This window comes from Macaca fascicularis, chromosome 2, assembly GCF_037993035.2.
Source record: "Macaca fascicularis isolate 582-1 chromosome 2, T2T-MFA8v1.1".
Taxonomy (NCBI): Eukaryota; Metazoa; Chordata; class Mammalia; order Primates; family Cercopithecidae; genus Macaca; species Macaca fascicularis.
Window position 1 is genome coordinate 120,949,669 of NC_088376.1, and position 20,063 is coordinate 120,969,731.

A 20,063-nucleotide genomic window follows, 5' to 3' on the forward strand; every position below is an offset into this window, starting at 1 on the left:
GTTGACTCTGGTTTGACTTGTCGTCAGAAGGGACATTTTATCATTTTATCACATGCTGCCATTGTAAAAATTGTTGTGTTTAATAAGTATTCTTAATATCATAAGCAAGACAAATTCAGCAAATATCTTAAGTAAATTTATACTCAAGCACTTTTAAAACAATTTTGGATTACATATTAACAAGCGCACACAAGGCTTTTTGCCATTATTTTCATTGATAGGTATCTTGAAATGCTTTATAATTTTGAATATGAAGTAAATATTTGTGTGCAGTGCTGCTTCGTATTTCTTGTTTCCAGTCTTTTAAAAAGCAAATGTTAAATACCTAGCCTTCTTTATTTATTAGTGCTTCTATAGTATAATTCACCTTGTGTTTTAAAAATTGGAAAGCAAATCGTTTATTTCCATAAGGTTTTTCATGTCTGTCTTTAATATGATGACAGATTTTTCAGTTTATGTGTATGAATCTATAAGAGAACAATTTGGTTGTTGGCTCTTTCCATTTACAAGTTGTAGAAAATAAATGTGTTGGAACACATTTAAATTTGTTTTCCTTTTATGGTAAAACAGACTTTTTAAAGAAAAACTTCTCTTTTCTGAGAAAAACTTTAAATTCCAGACAAAGAAATTGGACTTTGAACAGAGATTTAAATAATGTTTTGCGTAAGTCTCCAGAACTGTAAAGTAAATATTCTCTATTAAAATATCTTTACCACATATAAGGTAGAATTAGGAAGTCACTCCAGTAAAACTTGCTAAAAAAAGCCTCAGCAATATTTTCCTCTTCAGGGGTTCAGATATGAGCTTGGTTTAGGCAAAACTCCACATTTAGTGTTCTCTGCAAATTTTAGTTCCTTAAAGTTTACCATATAAACTTAATGGATACATTGAAACTTTTTGTGTTCTGCTAAAGATGCTTTCCAAATTAAGAAATATTGTATCTCTGAATCTGTTTCATACATATCCATGAACTCTGTCACTTGATTAACTTGTATGCTTAGTGGAAAGATGAAGGGTGAAAGGACATGGAGAACTGCCGTCACTTGGTGGGCATAGAGTGAGAGACAGCCTTCTCTGGACTGCTGCCTGCCCCTTTGATTTTTTTTGCTACTGTCTGTTCTAATAAGGAGACAGGCATCACTGCCGGATGCCAGATAAATTTTCCTGAGGTCTACTTTGTAGAGACAAACTGTCCCAATGGCATCTCTCTCTTGATGATAATCAGTGCCCTAAAGTAAACCTCATGCCTTTGTATTCTTTTTTTTAACACCTGAGATCTGAGAATGTATTCTTAATCTGTGTTTATTATTATTGTGAGACTTAACTTTTTGATATTATTAGTTTAATTAATATTTCATGTCTTACTGGTTTTTTCCTGATTTTCAGTAAATCTCTCTCTGCCTCCCACCCCCATAACTAGGAAAAATTGTAGTCACTATCTGTATATGCTTTTCTCATTCACTCCTTTTTCTTAGGGCTTTGCTCTCACACATAAATTGCCTTATTTGGAGTAATACATTGAATTGATGTTGCTTGTGTGACTGAATGTTTATTTTTCATCACTATGAGGTCAACCTCTCTGAATAGTCTCAGTATTCTGATTACGTATTCTACTTGAAACAGATTTTTAGATTTTCATTTTGTAAACTTTTATTTCTCTAAGCCAAAGCAGTTTATGGCAAATAATAGAAAACATGTATTGTGTTTCCCTGCTCATAATAGGTTACATCCCTGTAACAGGAAAACTCTGAGTGTCAGCTAGGTGCTGCTAATTTTATTTTTTTATTGTGAGAGTAGTTTGTTCAGTCTCAGATGTATTGGAGAGTTGTTTGTACTGATCATTTCCCTTGTCAGCCCACTTTCTAACATGTCTACCAGATTTTCTCCCATTACAAGTGCCCAGGTGACAATCTTAAGTACATACCAATGGTGTTTTGGTATGTGTACTGTTGCTTTTTAAAAAAGATCTATTTCCATATTCTTGAAATTGGCCCCTTTCACTTTATTTTCAGTCCATCCTTGAATTCTAAATCCTTTTTCCTCTCTCCTTTTCCTTCCTTTTTTTTTTCTTTTCTTTTTCTTTTTGAAACAGAGTCTTGCTGCATTGCCCAGGCTGGAGTGTAATGGCATGATCTCGGCTCACTGCAACCTCCACCTCCTGGGTTCAGGCAGTTCTCCTGCTTCAGCCTCCCAAATAGTTGGGATTACAGGCACCTGCTACCAAACCCGGCTAATTTTTTTTTTTATTATTTTTTTTATTTTTAGTAAAGATGGGGTTTTACCACGTTGGCCAGGGTGGTCTCAAACTCCTTACCTCAGGTGATCCACCCGCCTTGGCCTCCCAAAGGGCTGGGATTATAGGCGTGAGCCACCGTACCCAGCCTTCTTCTTAAATTTTAGGACAAGTAGCTTCTGGAACTGTTTTTATGAAAAAGCACAACATCTTCTATAGCAAGAGTTACTTTAACTGATTAAATTTTGCTGCAGAAATGAGTAACTTTATGAAAGTCTGTATTATTAAAATTGGGAACCTCACAGAGCCTTTCCTGTGAGGCTCTATGTCTCTATTTCTGTTTTGTTAATTATTTCAGAAGGGAAATAATTTTCTGGTTTGAATGCCGATTATAACAATTTGTGTCTTGATATTCTAATCTCAATTTCTTCGTCATATTTGCCCTTGGTAATCTTGTAGGTAACGTTAGCTCATTTCTATTTATGATGTTTAGAATTCAATGAGAGGGATCTTTATGTGAATTCTGATGCACTTTCTCACTGGCAGTATGATTGTGGGCAATACTGGGCAAATTGACCTCTTTAAACCTTGATTTCTTCATTGATAAAGTGGGATGGTAGTATCTGTCTCATAGAATTATGAAAAGTAATTGAGATCATATTTACTAAGTGCTCTAAGTAATGCATGACACACTGAAATGTACATTAGTTAACAGGCAGAAAACATGTTGGAGAGGTGTAGAAGCTGTGCATAATTACCAGTATGCATGCCATTTAAAAAATTTGGTGTCAAGCACATTTTTTTGATGTCCTAGTCAGAACATTTTCTTAATGAAACCCAATTTTGAGACTTAGAAATATTTTCCAGGTTGGCAGTTATAGCAGCAGATTGTCTGGTTCTTTTATATTCACTCCCTCCTCTCTTCCAGTCAGTTTGTTTCAGATCCCTAGGAAACTGACATCAGTATCAGATAGTCTGTGCTATTTGGGTTTATCTTCTGCTTTAGTGTTTCAATTAGTTGTAGCTGTCAAGTAAGGAAAATGGCTCTTTAGCTTTAAGGACTCAATCCATTCTTGGCACAGCTGTTTCAAACTTCTGGGATCAAGTGATCCTCCCAATTTGACCTTTCCAAGCATTGGGACTACAGGCATAAGCCACCATGTTCAGCCTCCTTTGAACTTCTTTTGAATGTATTGTTTGCATTGTTTCTCGTTTTTTATTTTATGCCGCATAGTAATATGGTTAGTATATAATTTATTTCTGTCAACCAAGAAGTAAATTTGGTTCTCTCTGTTCAGTCTTTGACAAGATTTGAGAGTCTTCTGACTAAACTAAATGCTTAGATGGTGGTACTTAAATGTCAAACATATTATACTCTCAGTTCTACTCCTTGGTAGGTTCCCTGCAGAGATGTTTGTGTATCAGGTACAATTTCAAGAATGTTCATAGCAGCATTATTCACATTAGATCCAAACTGGAAACAGCCAAAAAGACCCTCAGTAGTTAAATGGATAAATACACTGGGGCATATTGGGTGGAAAAAAAGCCTGACACAAAAGAATACCTACTATTTAATATTCCATTTATATGAAGTTCAAAATCACTAAAATCATATTATTTGGTCATGTATATTTGAGTAGTGTGACTATAAAGAAATATAAGAAATTAAGTACCATGAAAGTCAGGATAGGCTGGGCGCAGTGGTTCACACCTGTAATCCCAGCACTTTGGGAGGCCGAGGTGGGTGGATCACGAGGTCAGGAGTTTGAGACCAGCTTGGCCAACATAGTGAAACCCCATCCCTACTAAAAATACAAAAGATTAGCTGGGCATGGTGGCGGGTGGCAGGCGCCTGTAATCCCAGCTACATGGAAGGCTGAGGCAGGAGACTTGCTTGAATCCGGGAGGTGGAGGTTGCAGTGAGCTGAGATCACACCACTGTACTCCAGCCAGGGAGACAGTGCGAGACTGTCTCAAAAAAAAGAAAAAAACCCAAAAAAACAAAACACATAATAGTAGTTACCTTTATGGGAGAGGAAAGGGATTTTATTGGAGGGGAGGGCTTCCTCCCTGTGGAGGGCTTTAAGGGTTGGTAGGATGGTTCTATTCCTGACTTGGGCTACAGTCACATAGATATTTGCTTTATGAAAATGTATTAACCTATACCTTTGTGTTTTATGTTCCTTTTTGTGTATCTTTTTTGTTTGTTGTTTTGTTTTGTTTTGTTCTTGAGACTGAGTCTCGCTCTGTTGCCCAGGCTGGAGTGCAATGGCACGATCTCAGCTCACTGCAACCTCCGCCTCCCAGGTTCAAGCGATTCTCCTGTCTCGGCCTCCTGAGTAGCTGGGATTACAAGTGCATACCACCACACCCAGCTAACTTGTATTTTTAGTAGAGACAGGGTTTCACCATGTTGGCCAGGTTGATCTCGAACTCCTGACCTCAGGTGATCCGCCCGCCTCAGCTTCCCAAAGTGCTGGGATTACAGGCGTGAGCCACCACGCTCAGCCTTGTATGTCATTTTTTATAATAAATATGGTTTAAAAATAGTGGAAAATGAATAATCACCTCTCTGGAGTATCCCTCAAAAAAGAGAGTTTTAAGGCCATGTGCAGTGTCTTATACCTGTAGTCCTAGTGCTTTGAGAAGCCAAGGTGGGAGAATCGCTTGATTTCAGGAGTTCAAGACCAGCCTGGCCAACACAGTGAGACTATGTCTCTACAAAAATAAAAGTAAAAATAAATTAGCTGGGCATGGTGGCACATGCTTGTAGTCATACCTGCCCGGGAGGCTGAGGTGGGAGGATCGCTTGAGCCCTGGAGCGTGAGGCTGCAGTGAGCCATAATTGCACCACTGCACTCCAGTCTGGGCAACAGAGTGAGACCTTATCTCAGAAGTTTTATAAAAAAATGGTTTTAGGGCTGGGCTCAGTGGCTCAAGCCTGTAACCCCAGCACTTTGGGAGGCCGAGGCAGGCAGATAACGAGGTCAAGAGTTCAAGACCAGCCTGACCAACATCATGAAACCCCATGTCTACTAAAAATACGAAAATTAGCCGGGTGTGGTGGCGTGTGCCTGTAATCCCAACTACTCAGGAGGCTGAGACAGGAGAACCTCTTGAACCCAGGAGACAGATGTTGCAGTGAGCTGAGATCATGCCACTGTATTCCAGCCTGGGTGACAGAGCAAGACTCTATCTCAAAGAAAAAAAGAGTTTTAAAAAAGAAGAAAGGCCTTCTACTCTGTCTCTGTTTCAGTTGTACCAAGTTAGATAGGTCTTTCAAGACCTGCAGTTATCATGACAGGAAAGTTCTTTCTTGAGTCTCTGAAGGGGTAAAGTCAGAGGCAGAGATCTCTGATCTCACCTCTATTGTATATATTACACTTGTGACTCCCAAAGCATTGAGGTCTCTACACCAAGTTGGAGACTCAATGGTTACAGATTGTTTTAAACTGGATTATTTATTTCTTTTTGAGATGGAATCTCTGTCTGTCGCCAGGCTGGAGTGCAGTGGTGTGATCTCAGATCACTGCAACCTCCACCTCCTGGGTTCAAGCGATTCTCTTGCCTTAGCCTCCTGAGTAGCTGGGATTACAGGCACGTGCCCCTATGCCCAGCTAATTTTTGTGTTTTTAGTAGGGATGGGGTTTTACAGTGTTGGCCAGGATGGTCTCGATCTTGACCTCGTGAGCTGCCCGCCTTGGCCTCCCAAAGTGCTGGAATTACAGGCATGAGCTGCTGCACCCGGCCAAAATATATTTTTTCTTTATTTACAGGCCTCTAGTGATTCACAAGATTTGAAATATAACTTTAAATAATTTCAATAGTGATAATAGCAGCTAATTAGCCAGGAGCAGTGATACATGCCTGTAGTCCCAACCAATTGGGAGGCTGAGGCCAGAGGATCACTTGAGCCCGGGAGTTAGAGGCTGCAGTTAACAGTGATCATGCTGTGAAAAGCCCCATTACTCCAGCCTGGTCAATGTAGCAAGATGCCATCTCTTAAATAAATAAATAAATAAATAAATAAATAAATAAATGCAGCTAATCATTATTTGGTACTTATAAACTAATACTGTTCAAACTTTTTATATATAATAATTTATTTAATCATTTTTTAAGATGAAGAAACACTCAAATAATTTTTTATTTTGACCCCTTTAAACACAGATGCTCAATTGATTCATTCCACAAAGATTAATTAAACATGTATGTACCAGGCATTATTATAACTGTTGGGGTTATTAGAAGTGAATAAGACAAGAAGGCTTTGCCTTCATGGAGTTTACATGCTCTTGAGGAGACAAAAAGTAATAAACCAAAAAATTAATATGTTAGGAAGTGATGAGTCCACTGAAGAAAACAAAATAAAGACTGTAAGGGGATAGGGAACAATAAAGGTAGTATGTGACTTAACAGAGAGGGGACTAAGCTGAGTTGTATGTGTGTCTGGAGAAAGTGTGTGAAATAAAAACCGTATGAAATGCTAAGACTGAGATTGGAGTTTTAGAAGAATTCAAACACCTTTTTAAAATAAAAGGCCAGATAGTAAATATTTTAGGCTTTGCAGGCTGTAAGGTTTCTTGGCAGATACTCAATTCTGCCATTGTAGGGAAACTTAGCCATGGACAGTATGCAAATGAATGGACCTGGCTGTGTTCCCATAAAACTTTATTTGCTAAACAGGCAGCAGGTTGGATTTGGCCCAATGGGGGTATAGTTGACTGTCCCCTGGGGTAGATCACAAGGGACCTTTAGGTTATGGTAGGAACTTCAGATTTTGTTTTAAGGATGAGAGAGTTTTGAGCAATAAATTACAATCTTCTGATATATGTTTATAATTTTTGAACAGGTCAGTATGTAGATCTTCAACATACTAGAGAAAGACTAGAATAGCTTTCAAAGTCTGTGTTTATACTATTTTATTATCTGCTATGTTGATGTAACAGGCATTTGCAAACAACTATTATGTGTCAGAAGTGTGTTAGGAATTAAATTATTAATAAAATACTTCTCTACTTTCACCTGATCCTAAATTCCTGTATTTCTCTCATTTATCTTGGTAATCCACAGTGAGTGCCTGGTGCATAGTAAATATTTGAAAGAATGAGTATATTCCCTCAAGGAATTCATAGTAATTTGGGCAAGGTAGACATAATGAATAGTTGCAATATACCTTAAGAGAGATGGGAATGAAGGAATGAGGCTTAGGAGAGATTCCAAACATATTTAGGAGAAAGGAAGAGAAGAGAATTTCAGTTTTAGACATGGTGAGATTTAAGTCCCTGTGGTATTTCTGGGTGAAGATGTTTGGAAAGTAGTTGGACAATGGACCAGTAGTGTCCTGGGGCCGAAGAATGCTAGACTTGACATCAACATTTAGAAATTACTCAAGGTAGTTAAAGCCATTTAAAAATGTTGTTGTTCTTGACAGACATCTTAAAAACTAATGCACATATTTAGATTATAATCAGAGAAAGGGAAAGGCAATAAAAGCCTAAGAAGGAAGGAATGAACAAGCACATAAAAGTAGGAGTGAGTGGCATCCTAGAAGTTAAAGCAGTAGTGTTTCCAAAGGGAGGCAGTAAACTTGATTAAATATGGTGAATGGACCCATTCGTAGTAAAATATTATAAAAAGCATAAGTCACAAGGACAAGAGAATGGGAGAGAAGACTACAGCGGATAATAGATGCCAACAAAATTTTGGAAGATGTGAAACATACAGTTGAGTGGTAGGAGATTTGGGTTTCCACCTTTTCTTTTCTGAAAGCCTGCAGTCAGGTAAAGGAAACCTCAGAAAACCAAGTCAAAACTGTGGCTAAGGGGCACTTAATACCTGCCAGGTAGGGCAGGAATGCATGGTTGCTAAAAACAGGATTAAAAGTTTATATAAGAATAATCTGGCTGGGCACGGTGGCTCAAGCCTGTAATCCCAGCACTTTGGGAGGCCGAGATGGGCGGATCACGAAGTCAGGAGATCGAGACCATGCTGGCTAACACGGTGAAACCCCGTCTCTACTAAAAAATACAAAAAAAAAAGTTAGCCGGGCGAGGTGGCGGGCGCCTGTAGTCCCAGCTACTCGGGAGGCTGAGGCAGGAGAATGGCGTGAACCCAGGAGGCGGAGCTTGCAGTGAGCTGAGATCCGGCCACTGCACTCCAGCCTGGGCGACAGAGCGAAACTCCATCTCAAAAAAAAAAAAAAAAAAAGAATAATCTGAACTATTTTCTTATTTTTCTTCTTCTTTTTTTTTTTTTTTTTTTTTTTTTGAGACAGGATCTTTGTTGCCTAGGCTATAGTACAGTGGCATGATCTTGGCTCACTGCAGCCACAACCTCACAGGTATCGATCCTCCCACCTCAGCCTCCCAAGTAGTTGGGACTAAGGGCACACATCACACCCAGTTAATTTTTCTATTTTTAGTAGAGACAGAGTTTCGTCATGTTCCCCAGGCTGGTTTCGAGCTCCTGGGCTCAAGCGATCTGCCTGCCTCGGCCTCCCAATGTGCTGGGATTACAGGCGTGAGCCACCACACCAGGCTCATTTTTCGTATTCTTCTCCATGCAGACAGACAAGTATCTCTTTCCTTATTCAGAAAGACTAAAGGTTTGCTCTCTGGAGGCTGAAATGGAGAGTCTGTAGACTGTGGTATTTCAGATATGTCTGAGGGGGTAGGTCTGAGCATCTCACTGTGGGGAAAAGTGGGAGAGTTAAACTGAACCAGGATGCTGACCAACAGGCTTATACTCCCCAGAAAGGCAGTTACAGGGCTCTACTCCGGAGAAACCAATCAAACAAAGAGAAACACATACTGATATTGATATTTAAACTGTGCTATTTAAGCACTTTGGGAGGCCAAAGTGGGCAGATTGCTTGAGCTCAGAAGTTCGAGACCAGCTTGGGCAACATGGCGAAACCCTGTCTCTACAAAAAATGCAATAAATCAGCCAGACATGGTGGTGTGTACCTGTAATTCCAGCTACTTGGGAGGCTGAGGTGGGAGGATGGCTTGAGCCCGGGAGGTGGAGATTGCAGTGGGCAGAGATCACACCACTGCACTCCAGCCTGCGTGATAGAGCCGGACCTTGTCTCAAAAAAAAATAAACATTAAAAAAAAGGTCTCCCAACAAACTGCCACTGTGTGTTTTGGGTGTAATAAGCCCTGCAGATGCATATAATAAGACTTTCTCAGCTTCTTATTGCCTTACCCTTGAATATGAAGAGAAAGCCAAGATCAGACTTTTGAGGAAATTCTTTCTTGACAAAGACAGAGATCAAACCAAAAAAAGAAAAAACACAGAAAAATGTGAGTAGGGAAGAAATAGGAAAAAGGTAAAAAGTAGAACTTTTTTTTTTTTTTTTTTTTTTTTTTTTTTTTTTTTGAGACGGAGTTTCACTCTTCTTGCCCAGGCTGGATTGCAATGGTGCAATCTCGGCTCACCACAACCTCCACTGCCCGGGTTCAAGCGATTCTCCTCCCTCAGCCTCCCGAGTACCTGGGATTAGAGGCATCCATCACCACGCCCAGCTAAATTTGTATTTTTAGTAGAGATGGGGTTTCTCCATGTTGGTCAGTCTGGTCTCGAACTCCCGACCTCAGGTGATCGGCCCGCCTCAGCCTCCCAAAGTGCTGGGATTACGGGTGTGAGCCACCACGCCTGGCCAGCTTGTTGTTGTTGTTGTTTTGTTTTGTTTTTCTGAGACAGAGTCTTGCCCTGTCACCCAGGCTGGAGTGCAGTGGTGCAATCTTGGCTCACTGTAAACTTTGCCTCCCAGATTCAAGCGATTCTCCTGCCTCAGCCTCCTGAGTAGCTGGGATTACAGGCACGCATCACCACACCCAGCTAATTTTTGTGTTTTTGGTAGAGATGGGGTTTCACCATGTTGGTAAGGCTGGTCTCGAACTCCTGACCTCGTGATCTGCCCACCTCGGCCTCCGAAAATGCTGGGATTATAGGCGTGAGCCACTGCGCCCAAGAAGCAGAAACTTTAAAAAATATATCTACGGGTATATATATATATATTTTTTGAGACAGATTCTCGCTCTGTTGCCCAGGCTGAAGCACAGTGGCATGATCTCGGCTCACTGCAACCTCTGCCACCCGGGTTCAAGCGATCCTTCTGCCTCAGCCTCCTGAGTAGCTGGGATTACTGGCGCCCACCACCACGCCTGGCTAATTTTTGTATTTTTAGTAGAGCCGGGTTTTCACCATGTTGGCCAGGCTGGTCTTGAACTCCTGACCTCAGGTGAACTACCCGCCTTGGCCTCACAATGTGCTGGGATTACAGGCATGAGCCACTATACCCAGCTTAAAAGTATAATTTTTGGAGTTTTATGGATGAAGCAAGATAAAGATGGTATTTTTAAAAGGAGCAGGGTGCAAATAGAATTTTTGAAAACTAAAAATATAATACCAGATTTTTAAAAACTGTGAGAAGATTGAGGAGAAAGTAGAGGAAGTGTCCCAGAAAATATAAGAAAAAATCAAGAGTTTTGTTTTGTTTTTTTTTTTCAAGAGAGAAAATTAAAGAAAATTTGGGGTTTAATCCTAGAGATCTAATATCTTAATAATGAATTCCAGAGGGGGAGAATAGCGGAGAGAGAGAATGGAATAATTTATCAATTAAGTAGAATACAAGATAATTCCCCAGAAGTGAAGGGTATAAGCTTATAAACTGAAAAAAAAAATGCACTGAGTACTTAGCACAATATATTTTAAATGACCACTCGTTAAGCCAGACACAGAATGTCATATGTTATATTGTTTTATTTATATGAAATATCCAGAACAGGTAAATCCATAGAGATAGCAAGCAGATGTGTGACCGCCAGGGACTGGTGAGATGGAGATGGGGGGGGGAGTAAATGCTTAATGGGTATATAGGGTTTTTGTTTGGGTAATGAAAGTGTTTTGGAACTAGGCACAACATAGTGAATATACTAAATTCTACGGCATTGTTCACTTTAAAATGGTTGTTTTATGTTATGTGAATTTCACCTCATTTAAGGAAAAAAGAGACTACACACTGAGGAATATGAAATTTAAGAACACCAGGAATTAACAGAAGATTCTGAAACCTTCTAGAGAGAAACAAAGGATATCAGATAGTCTTAATAAGCTAAATGTATAATATAGTAATAAATAAGCCATGAGATCTTTTTTTTTTTTTTGAGTGTCGCTCTTGTTGCCCAAGCTGAAGTGCAATGGCGTGATCTCTGCTCACCACACTCTCCGCCTCCCGGGTTCAAACAATTCTCCTGCCTCAGCCTCCTGAGTAGCTGGGATTACAGGCATGCACCACCACATCTGGCTAATTTTGGGGTTTCTCCATGTTGGTCAAGCTGGTCTCGAACTCCCGACCTCAGGTGATCCGCCCACCTTGGCCTCCCAAAGTGCTGGGATTACAGGCATGAGCCACCGTGCCCGGCCAAGCCATGAAATCTTAATGACTCAACTAAACAAACATTTATTTCTCATTCACACTACATGTCCATGGTGAGGAAGACCACTCTGCTCCATATTGTCACTCAGAGATCTAGACAGATAGAGTCTTTACTATCTTACGATGTTGCTGTCTCAGCACACAGCTTCTAGAGTTCCTGTGGTGGGATAAGGTGTAAAAAGCGTGTACTTTCTCTTAAATGCTTTGACCCTGGCTAGCATCAGTCCTATGAATCTTCCTCAGTGCTAGGGAGTTGGGATGTGCAGTCCTCCCTGATGCCCAAACAGAACAGGCAAACCAGGTATTGATGAATGTAAGAAATCCCTACTATGTGTACTGAGGAACAGGATTCAGGCTGTATTAGACTCACCTTCTGGTTGGAAGCTAGAAGACATGGAACAATGCTTTCAAAATTCTGACGCAAAAGTATTTCCTATAGACTTGTGTATCTAGTCAAACCATCAATCACATGTGAAGGTAGAATGCTAACATTTTCAGAGAAGCAAAATCACAAAGTATTTACCTTCTGTTCACCCCTTTTCAGGAAATTATAAGAGGATATGTTACAATAAAACAAAAGAATAATGGCCGGGCGCGGTGGCTCAAGCCTGTAATCCCAGCACTTTGGGAGGCCGAGACGGGCGGATCACAAGGTCAGGTGATCGAGACCATCCTGGCTAACACGGCGAAACCCCGTCTCTACTAAAAACACAAAAAATTAGCCGGGCGAGGTGGCGGCGCCTGTGGTCCCAGCTACTCGGGAGGCTGAAGCAGGAGAATGGCGGGAACCCGGGAGGCGGAGCTTGCAGTGAGCTGAGATCTGGCCACTGCACTCCAGCCTGGGCGACAGAGCGAGACTCCGTCTCAAAAAACAAACAAACAAACAAACAAAAAAAACAAAAGAATAAAACAGAGGAAGATGGGGATATATAATGTGATAAATTACTTGGTGTGTTTGACAGTATTGAAAGTTGTATGGTTCTGTGAGAACTTGGGCTATGTTTGAGATATATAAAAATTAATAAAAAAATGAAGCATTATAAATTCTGAGTATACTGAAGGCCATACAAGGAAGGAAATATAATTGTAGCATACTATATGACTCATTATATAAAATAATTTTTCAATATAAATACTGAGTATGGGCCAGGCGCAATGGCTCATGCCTGTAATCCCAACATTTTGGGAGGCTGAAGCGGGTGGAGGTCAAGAGATCAAGACCATCCTGGCCAACATGGTGAAACCCCGTCTCTACTAAAAATACAAAAATTAGCTGGGCATGGTGGTGTGCACCTGTAGTCCCAGCTACTCGGGAGGCTGAGGCAGGAGAATTATTTGAACCCAGGAGGCAGAGGTTGCAGTGAGCTGAGATTGTGTCACTGCACTCCAGGCTGCACTCCAGCCTGGCGATAGAGTGAGACTCTGTCTCAAAACATAAGAAAAGGACTGGTTATAGATTGACAAAATACAACTCTTGAGGATGGTAGTAGAAAATGGCAAAGCTTAACCATGTAAAATAGATTGTCAATAAATATCTAAAATGGAAAGATAAAAAATCAATATATTATTTAGAAATATAAATGTAAGTATCAGAAGAAATGGCTAAAAGTTGTGGGAAGTGAATTTTAGGAATGGAGTGAAGTACGACAGAGGACAGGTAGGACAGCTTACATTATACATGTTAATCAAAATCTGTTACTTTCTGTTTTTGTTTTTGGTTTTTTTTTTTTTTTTTGAGATGGAGTCTCGCTTTGTCGCCCAGGCTGAAGTACAGCGGTGCCATCTCTGCTCACTGCAAGCTCCGCCTCCCGAGATCACGCCATTCTCCTGCCTCAGCCTCCCGAGTAGCTGGGACTACAGGCGCCCACCACCATGCCCGGCTAATTTTTTGTATTTCTAGTAGAGACAGGGTTTCATCGTGTTAGCCAGGATGGTCTCGATCTCCTGACCTTGTGATCCGCCCATCTCGGCCTCCCGAAGTGCTGGGATTACAGGCGTGAGCCACCGCGCCCGGCCCCTCTTTCTGTTTTTAAAAAGGCAGAGACAAAGTGCCACATACTGCAAAGAGCCTATGAGAAATGAAAATTAAGAAAAGGAGCCATGGGCACTGAGAGACAAGAGGCTATAATGATATTGGAGCAGTTTCAGTGGTTGAGTGGTGGGTGTAGACCAAGTTGCAGTTAGTTGTAAAGTAAAAGAATAGAAAATTTTCTTCACATATATTGCAAATGAGTAAATTGAAGGAGACTGACGTACAGGAGTAAATAAGGGGACACAGACTAGATATATCTTCTTCAATGAAATGTAGAATATGAAAATATGACTTTAAATTATAAAGAAGTAACATTATACATTTACAGAGAATTCCCCATAAAACAAAACAAAATTTTTTTTATTTCTTTGATATTTCTTTGAATAGTTAGCTTTTCTAAAATGATTCATTTACTGAAATACATTATATAGGCATCTCTGCTGAATTATGTCAGCAGAGAACAGTAAACTATCGGTATAACTTAATTTTTATTACTTCATTTGAATAAATACCTTTTCATAAATCTTTTATTTTAACTTAATAGCCTTGATCTAAAGAGGATTGCTTTGATTATTTCTTCTGAGCCCTTTTTATAAAAAGATCTAGGCTTTTAAAATAAGGTGAAAATAAAAGGCAGATTGCCTGCCTGCCCCTAGTTTTCTGCATTAACGTGATTGCTCCGTCATAGTTCCAGTTCTCTTAGTTCCCCTTCCAGATTCAAGTTTTTATTCAAGCTTGGTCATAGGAGTAATGTTATCATCTTTAAATTTGGTCATGGAATGTGTTACACTGCCCAGCTCAGGGAAATGCTGCTCAGTTTGGGCTTGGATGGTAACGTTTATTTTCCTTGGCAGAGAAGCTGATCGTCGAAGGGCATCTAACCAAAGCGGTAGAAGAAACAAAGCTTTCAAAAGGTTTGTTTTCTGTTTCTTCTGTGTTTTTTGACAGTTCTTTTGGATAATGAAGGTTAGTATATATTTTCAGGGTTATAGTATTTTAACCATCCGTTTACTTCTTATAGCTCACAAAATAGCAAGCCAGTAAGAGTATCAGATAATATATAAAATAATTAGACTTCTGTTTTAAGAAAGGTATTTTAACTGGAATGTGTCTTTTTAAGTGGATGTATATTTATGTTTTTTTGAATGTTAGTACTTGGTATAGGTTTTTTAAGGTATTAAAGATTTGTTGCAATCTCTCTCACTCCCAGCATTAATTTCAGCTTTGATCTCAAATTAAAAAAAAAAAAAACACAACGTAAATCTTTTGTGATACAACTTAAGTGAAACATGCTTGCAGTTCTTTTTTGGGAGTTGCTGTACCTTTAAAATCTCTTATGATGTTTAATTCCTTAATTTTTGGCATCTCAGTTTGATTTAAACAAAAGTAATGACTTTTGTGAATGTAGAATCTTCTTATATTTTATAATGAGTAGTCCAGTAATGGCCCAAAGTAGTTTATTGTGTTAATTCTGTTACACTTGTCAGAGAAGAAAAGTGAATTTTAAAGTACCATATTGTCAAGTCACTTTTATACACAGGGAAATTAGGCAAATAAATTTGGTGGCATGTGTTTATCATAGTAGAACTTTCATTAGACTATTCTAGTATAAAATTTAAAACTAGATTCACAGTCTTGGCCAATTAAAACATTGGGTTATAAAAGTTTGAGATACTTAATTTTAGTACATTCTATTTTATTAAAGTAACTGGATTCATTTGGCTTTTTTAACTACTTAAGAGAATGGTGTTATTTCAGATATCTCGTGGTTTCCATTCTGAATTTTGTGCACAGCAAATGCCATATTTGGGGAAAAAATGCATAGAATATGCATCATTAATATTGTTCTGGCAAACAGGCATTGAGTTTCAGAACAGTGAACTATTTTTAGTACATATGGCAATTTTTTTCACCTTATTAAAGTGAGATGAGAACAGACCTTAAAATAGCTTTTACCTCACCATCCAAATACCTATTCAGATTAGTTGGTTGAATAGCCAGCACTTTGAAGTAGAGCCTTAGGAAAAAAAAAAATGAATGCTTCTTTAATTAAAATGTCTTGCTGTCTTAGCACTTATATTTAATGCATTCTAAATTAGAAAATATGTTCTTGAAATTATGTTGTGTCATTATTGGAAAAGTTTTGTGCATTACTGATTTCCCTTTTTAATTTATTGTTTTTATCTTATTGATACATAATAGATGTGCATATTTTCAGGATATGTTTTATAGTCTGATACATTCGTTTAATGTATCAAGATCAAATCAGAGTAATTAGAATATCATCACTTTAAATATTTATCTTTGTATGATTTCCTTGTAAACCTGGCTGTAAACTGTTTATTGGAAGTTTTAAAGAACATGCCTTTTGATCCAGCAGTTCCACTTTTGGGTTTTTAATCTTTTGTTGTTGTTGTTGTTGAGATGGAGTTTCGCTCTTGTTGCCCAGGCTGGAGTGCAGTGGCACAATCTCAGCTCACTATAACCTCCACCTTCTGGGTTCAAGTGATTCTCCTGCCTCAGCCTCCTGAGTAGCTGGAATTATAGGCGCATGCCACCATGCCTGGCTAATTTTGTATTTGTAGTAGAGAATGAGGTTTCACCATGTTGGCCAGGCTGGTCTCAAACTCCTGACCTCAGGTGATCCACCCGTCTTGGTCTCCCAAAGTTCTGGGAATACAGGCGTGAGCCACCATGTCCGGCCTGGGTTTTTAATCTTAAGGAACAAATTGGACTAATGAGCAAGAATGCTTGTTTCAGTGTTGTTTAAAAGCAACAAGAGGAAAGCATTAGGGTCCATTAATAAGGGTATTTATTAAATAAACTATGGCAAATAAGTTCATGTAAATGAATAGAATATATTCTTTAAGGATGATAATACAAATAAAAGTTTTATATACTCAGGGATTTTTCTATCAGTAGCGAACATTTTACTAGCACCTTTCACAGTTAATATGCAAAGATATGCTAATCCTTGTAACAAACTAGATGGCTGAAATAAGTTACATTTTAAATCGCACTATAAAGTGTTTTATTTTGGATTTGGCTAAATTGTCTTTAATTGGTGATGTTTTTGGTGGAATTTTCTTGTTTGGATTGAAAATATCAATTGCCATAAATGAACAATTACCAATGAAAATATCAATTGCCATAAATGAACAATTACCAACTGTTAGCAGTCTTACCTCTTCTCTTACTTCTAGAAGATGTATCACCTAATGCAAAATGTACTTTCTGTTTAATCTCTAACTCAACTTGCAGTCATTACATGTCTATATATAGCTTTGGAGGTAGAAGTAGAAAGAATAGTGTAGATAATTCTACCACTAACTAGCTGTACGCCCTCAGGCAACTTCAGTTCTTTAAACCTCAGTTTCCTCACTTGTAAAGTGAGATTGACAAAATGTGAGCCACCACTCATGGCCTTGTGTTTCATTCTTGAATAGATTTGATTTGCCTCTATGTAATTATAGTATCAGGACACAACATTGAGGATCCATGACTTGACTTGCTAAAAACTTGCTTTCTGGCCAACCTCGGTGACTCACACCTGTAATCCCAGCACTTTGGGAGGCCAAGATAAGAGGATCACTTGAGCCCAGGAGTTCGAGACTAGCCTGGGCAACGTAGCAAGACACTGTCTCTTAAAACACACACACACACACACACACACACACACACACACACACACACACACACACATTTACTTGCTTTCTTTCTTTTTTTTTGTGGAGATGGAGTCTTGCTCTGTCGCCCAGGCTGCTGGAGTGCAGTGGCGCAATCTCGGCTCACTGCAAGTTCTGCCTCCAGGGTTCACGCCATTCTCCTGCCTCAGCCTCCCTAGTAGCTGGGACTACAGGTACCCGCCACCATGCCTGGCTAATTTTTTGTAGTTTTAGTAGAGACGGGGTTTCACTGTGTTATCCAGGATGGTCTTGATCTCCTGACCTTGTGATCCACCTGCCTCGGCCTCCCAACGTGCCAGGATTACCAAACTTGCTTTCTTAATCAGAGTAGATATATGCTTTCAATCATCCTTTAAAAAATATATATATATATATATGTATACATATATATACACACACTATATACTAGGCACTATTCTATGCACTGGGAATATAGCAGTTAATGAAACAGACATTCCAGCCTGGGCAACATAGGGAGACCCTATCTCTTCAAAAAAAATAAAATAAAAAATTAGCCAGATGTGGTGGTGCACACCTGTGGTCTCAGCTACTCAGCAGGCTCAGGTGGTAGGATGGCTTGAGCCCAGGAAGCTAAGGCTGCAGTGAGCTGCAGTTGTGCCACTGCACTCCAGCCTGGGCAACAGAGCAAGACCCTGTCTCAAAAAACAAAAAAAGAAAGAAAAGGAAAAAAAAAACAGGCAATCTCTGCTATCAGGTAGTTACATTCCAATGATATCTTGATGGAAAATTTGGCCCTACCTTTAAGGCAACTTTACCTTCCCAGCTAATACTCTAAATATAGAATAAGAGTTCTTCTAGACTAGAAGAATACTTTTGAAAATATACTTCTTATTTACCTAATATTTTGATCCTAAAATTGCCAAAAATATTAAAATCGGGGAGAGCTGTTTTCCTTTTTATTTCTCCAGAGTGGTTCCTTTTGTAACCATATATGGACATTAGATGTATTAGCCTCTTTGATTTGAGAATGTAAGTTTGTGATCAAAACTAGAACATTCAGAAATTTCTGATTTTAGCATACTATGAATGCAGCAGCGGTCACAGATTAGATTCCCATGGGCCTCCATGGCCAGTGACTTCACTTCTAATCTAAGTTCCCTGTCGCTAAGCAGTTGACCTTTGACTACAAATGGCAGGGAGAAAAGAAGCAAAGACTTCTTGAAATTCATCACCCATTTCACAAGTTAAGCCACAAATTCTAGGGATATTGTTATATGGAATAGCCATAACAAGTTATATTTTAATGATGTATTAAATATTTTGACAGTAATGGTTTTAGATGTGTTTCTAATTTCTTTCAAAATAGAAAATATATTTTAATTTCCTTGATTATAAAACAATATATATATTTCTACAAATTTTTCAAACAACGTATGACTATGTGAAGGTAAAAAGTAAATGTGTCCACCATGTCCCTATCTCCAGAAATAACTAATGATATCTCTATTGTAGATCCTTCCAGACCTTGAATAAATATATGCAGTTAAAAATTCATAGATAAATGTATAACTATTTTTAATCTACATGGGGTCACATTATACATACTGCTCTTTATTAGGCTTTTTACTTAGTAGTAAATATATCTTGAATAGTTTTCATTCCATAATATATGTATATTTCATTTTCCTATAACAAACAATACTTCAGTGAGCTTTATGTAGCCCATATGTGCTGTGTTATTTCCTTTAGGAAAAGTATTAGAAGTGGGCATGCACATACAAACAGTGAAATCAGGTGTGTAACATTATAAAAATACATGCTTTTTAAATTTATAATCTCACTAAGGAAAGAAGATATGTACACATACACAGAATAATACAAAATAGAGTATGATTAATTGAGGAAACAAAAGACGCAGAGAAGATACAATTAAAAGGAGCACCATGGTGGAGAAATGAAGACTTCCTTAGAGTTGATGGGACTTAAACTGTATATTACAGAATGAATAGGCCAAATAGAGAAAATGGCTGTTTTGAGATTAGGGAAATATTGAATCAAACAAATAATTGCAGGACATAATGCAGGCATGTACCAGCCCTATAAAGAAGCTAGCATGACCAGAGCAGAGCTCCTGTTGGAAATAATGTAGGGACCAGATTACGGCTAAATTCTGCTGTGTAAAGCTTGACTGAAGCCTTGTGGAGAATGGGGAGATAGGATTCCCCTATAGGATTTTATTCAGAGAAATGACATTCTCGCCGGGCGCGGTGGCTCAAGCCTGTAGTCCCAGCACTTTGGGAGGCCGAGACGGGCGGATCACGAGGTCCAGGAGATCGAGACCATCCTGGCTAACACGGTGAAACCCCGTCTCTACTAAAAAATACAAAAAACTAGCCGGGCAAGTTGGCGGGCGCCTGTAGTCCCAGCTACTTGGGAGGCTGAGGCAGGAGAATGGCTTAAACCCGGGAGGCGGAGCTTGCAGTGAGCTGAGATCTGGCCACTGCACTCCAGCCTGGGTGACAGAGCGAGACTCCATCTCAAAAAAAAAAAAAAAAAAAAAAAGACATTCTCTGCAAATGCTACCCTAAAGAATGCCATAGGCCAGGTGTGGTGGTTCACACCTGTAATTCTAGCACTTGGGAGACTGAGGTGGAAGGATTACTTGAGCCCAGGAGTTCAAGACTAGCGTGGGCAACGTAGTGACAC

General features: G+C 39.2%; 1 protein-coding gene across 50 annotated transcripts in view; it reads left to right on the top strand.

The window, feature by feature from the left end:
* Nucleotides 1-20,063, top strand: part of SLMAP (sarcolemma associated protein) — a 178,529-nt gene that overhangs the window by 123,178 nt on the left and 35,288 nt on the right. For all 50 annotated transcript variants that reach the window (XR_012431292.1, XR_012431293.1, XR_012431294.1 and 47 more), the window contains one exon: nt 14,565-14,624. Coding sequence is in view for 47 of the 50 variants with exons in the window: in XM_065540826.1 (XP_065396898.1) it covers nt 14,565-14,624 (60 nt within the window). In the remaining 3 variants the exon portion in view is untranslated. The remainder of the gene's footprint in view (nt 1-14,564; nt 14,625-20,063) is intronic.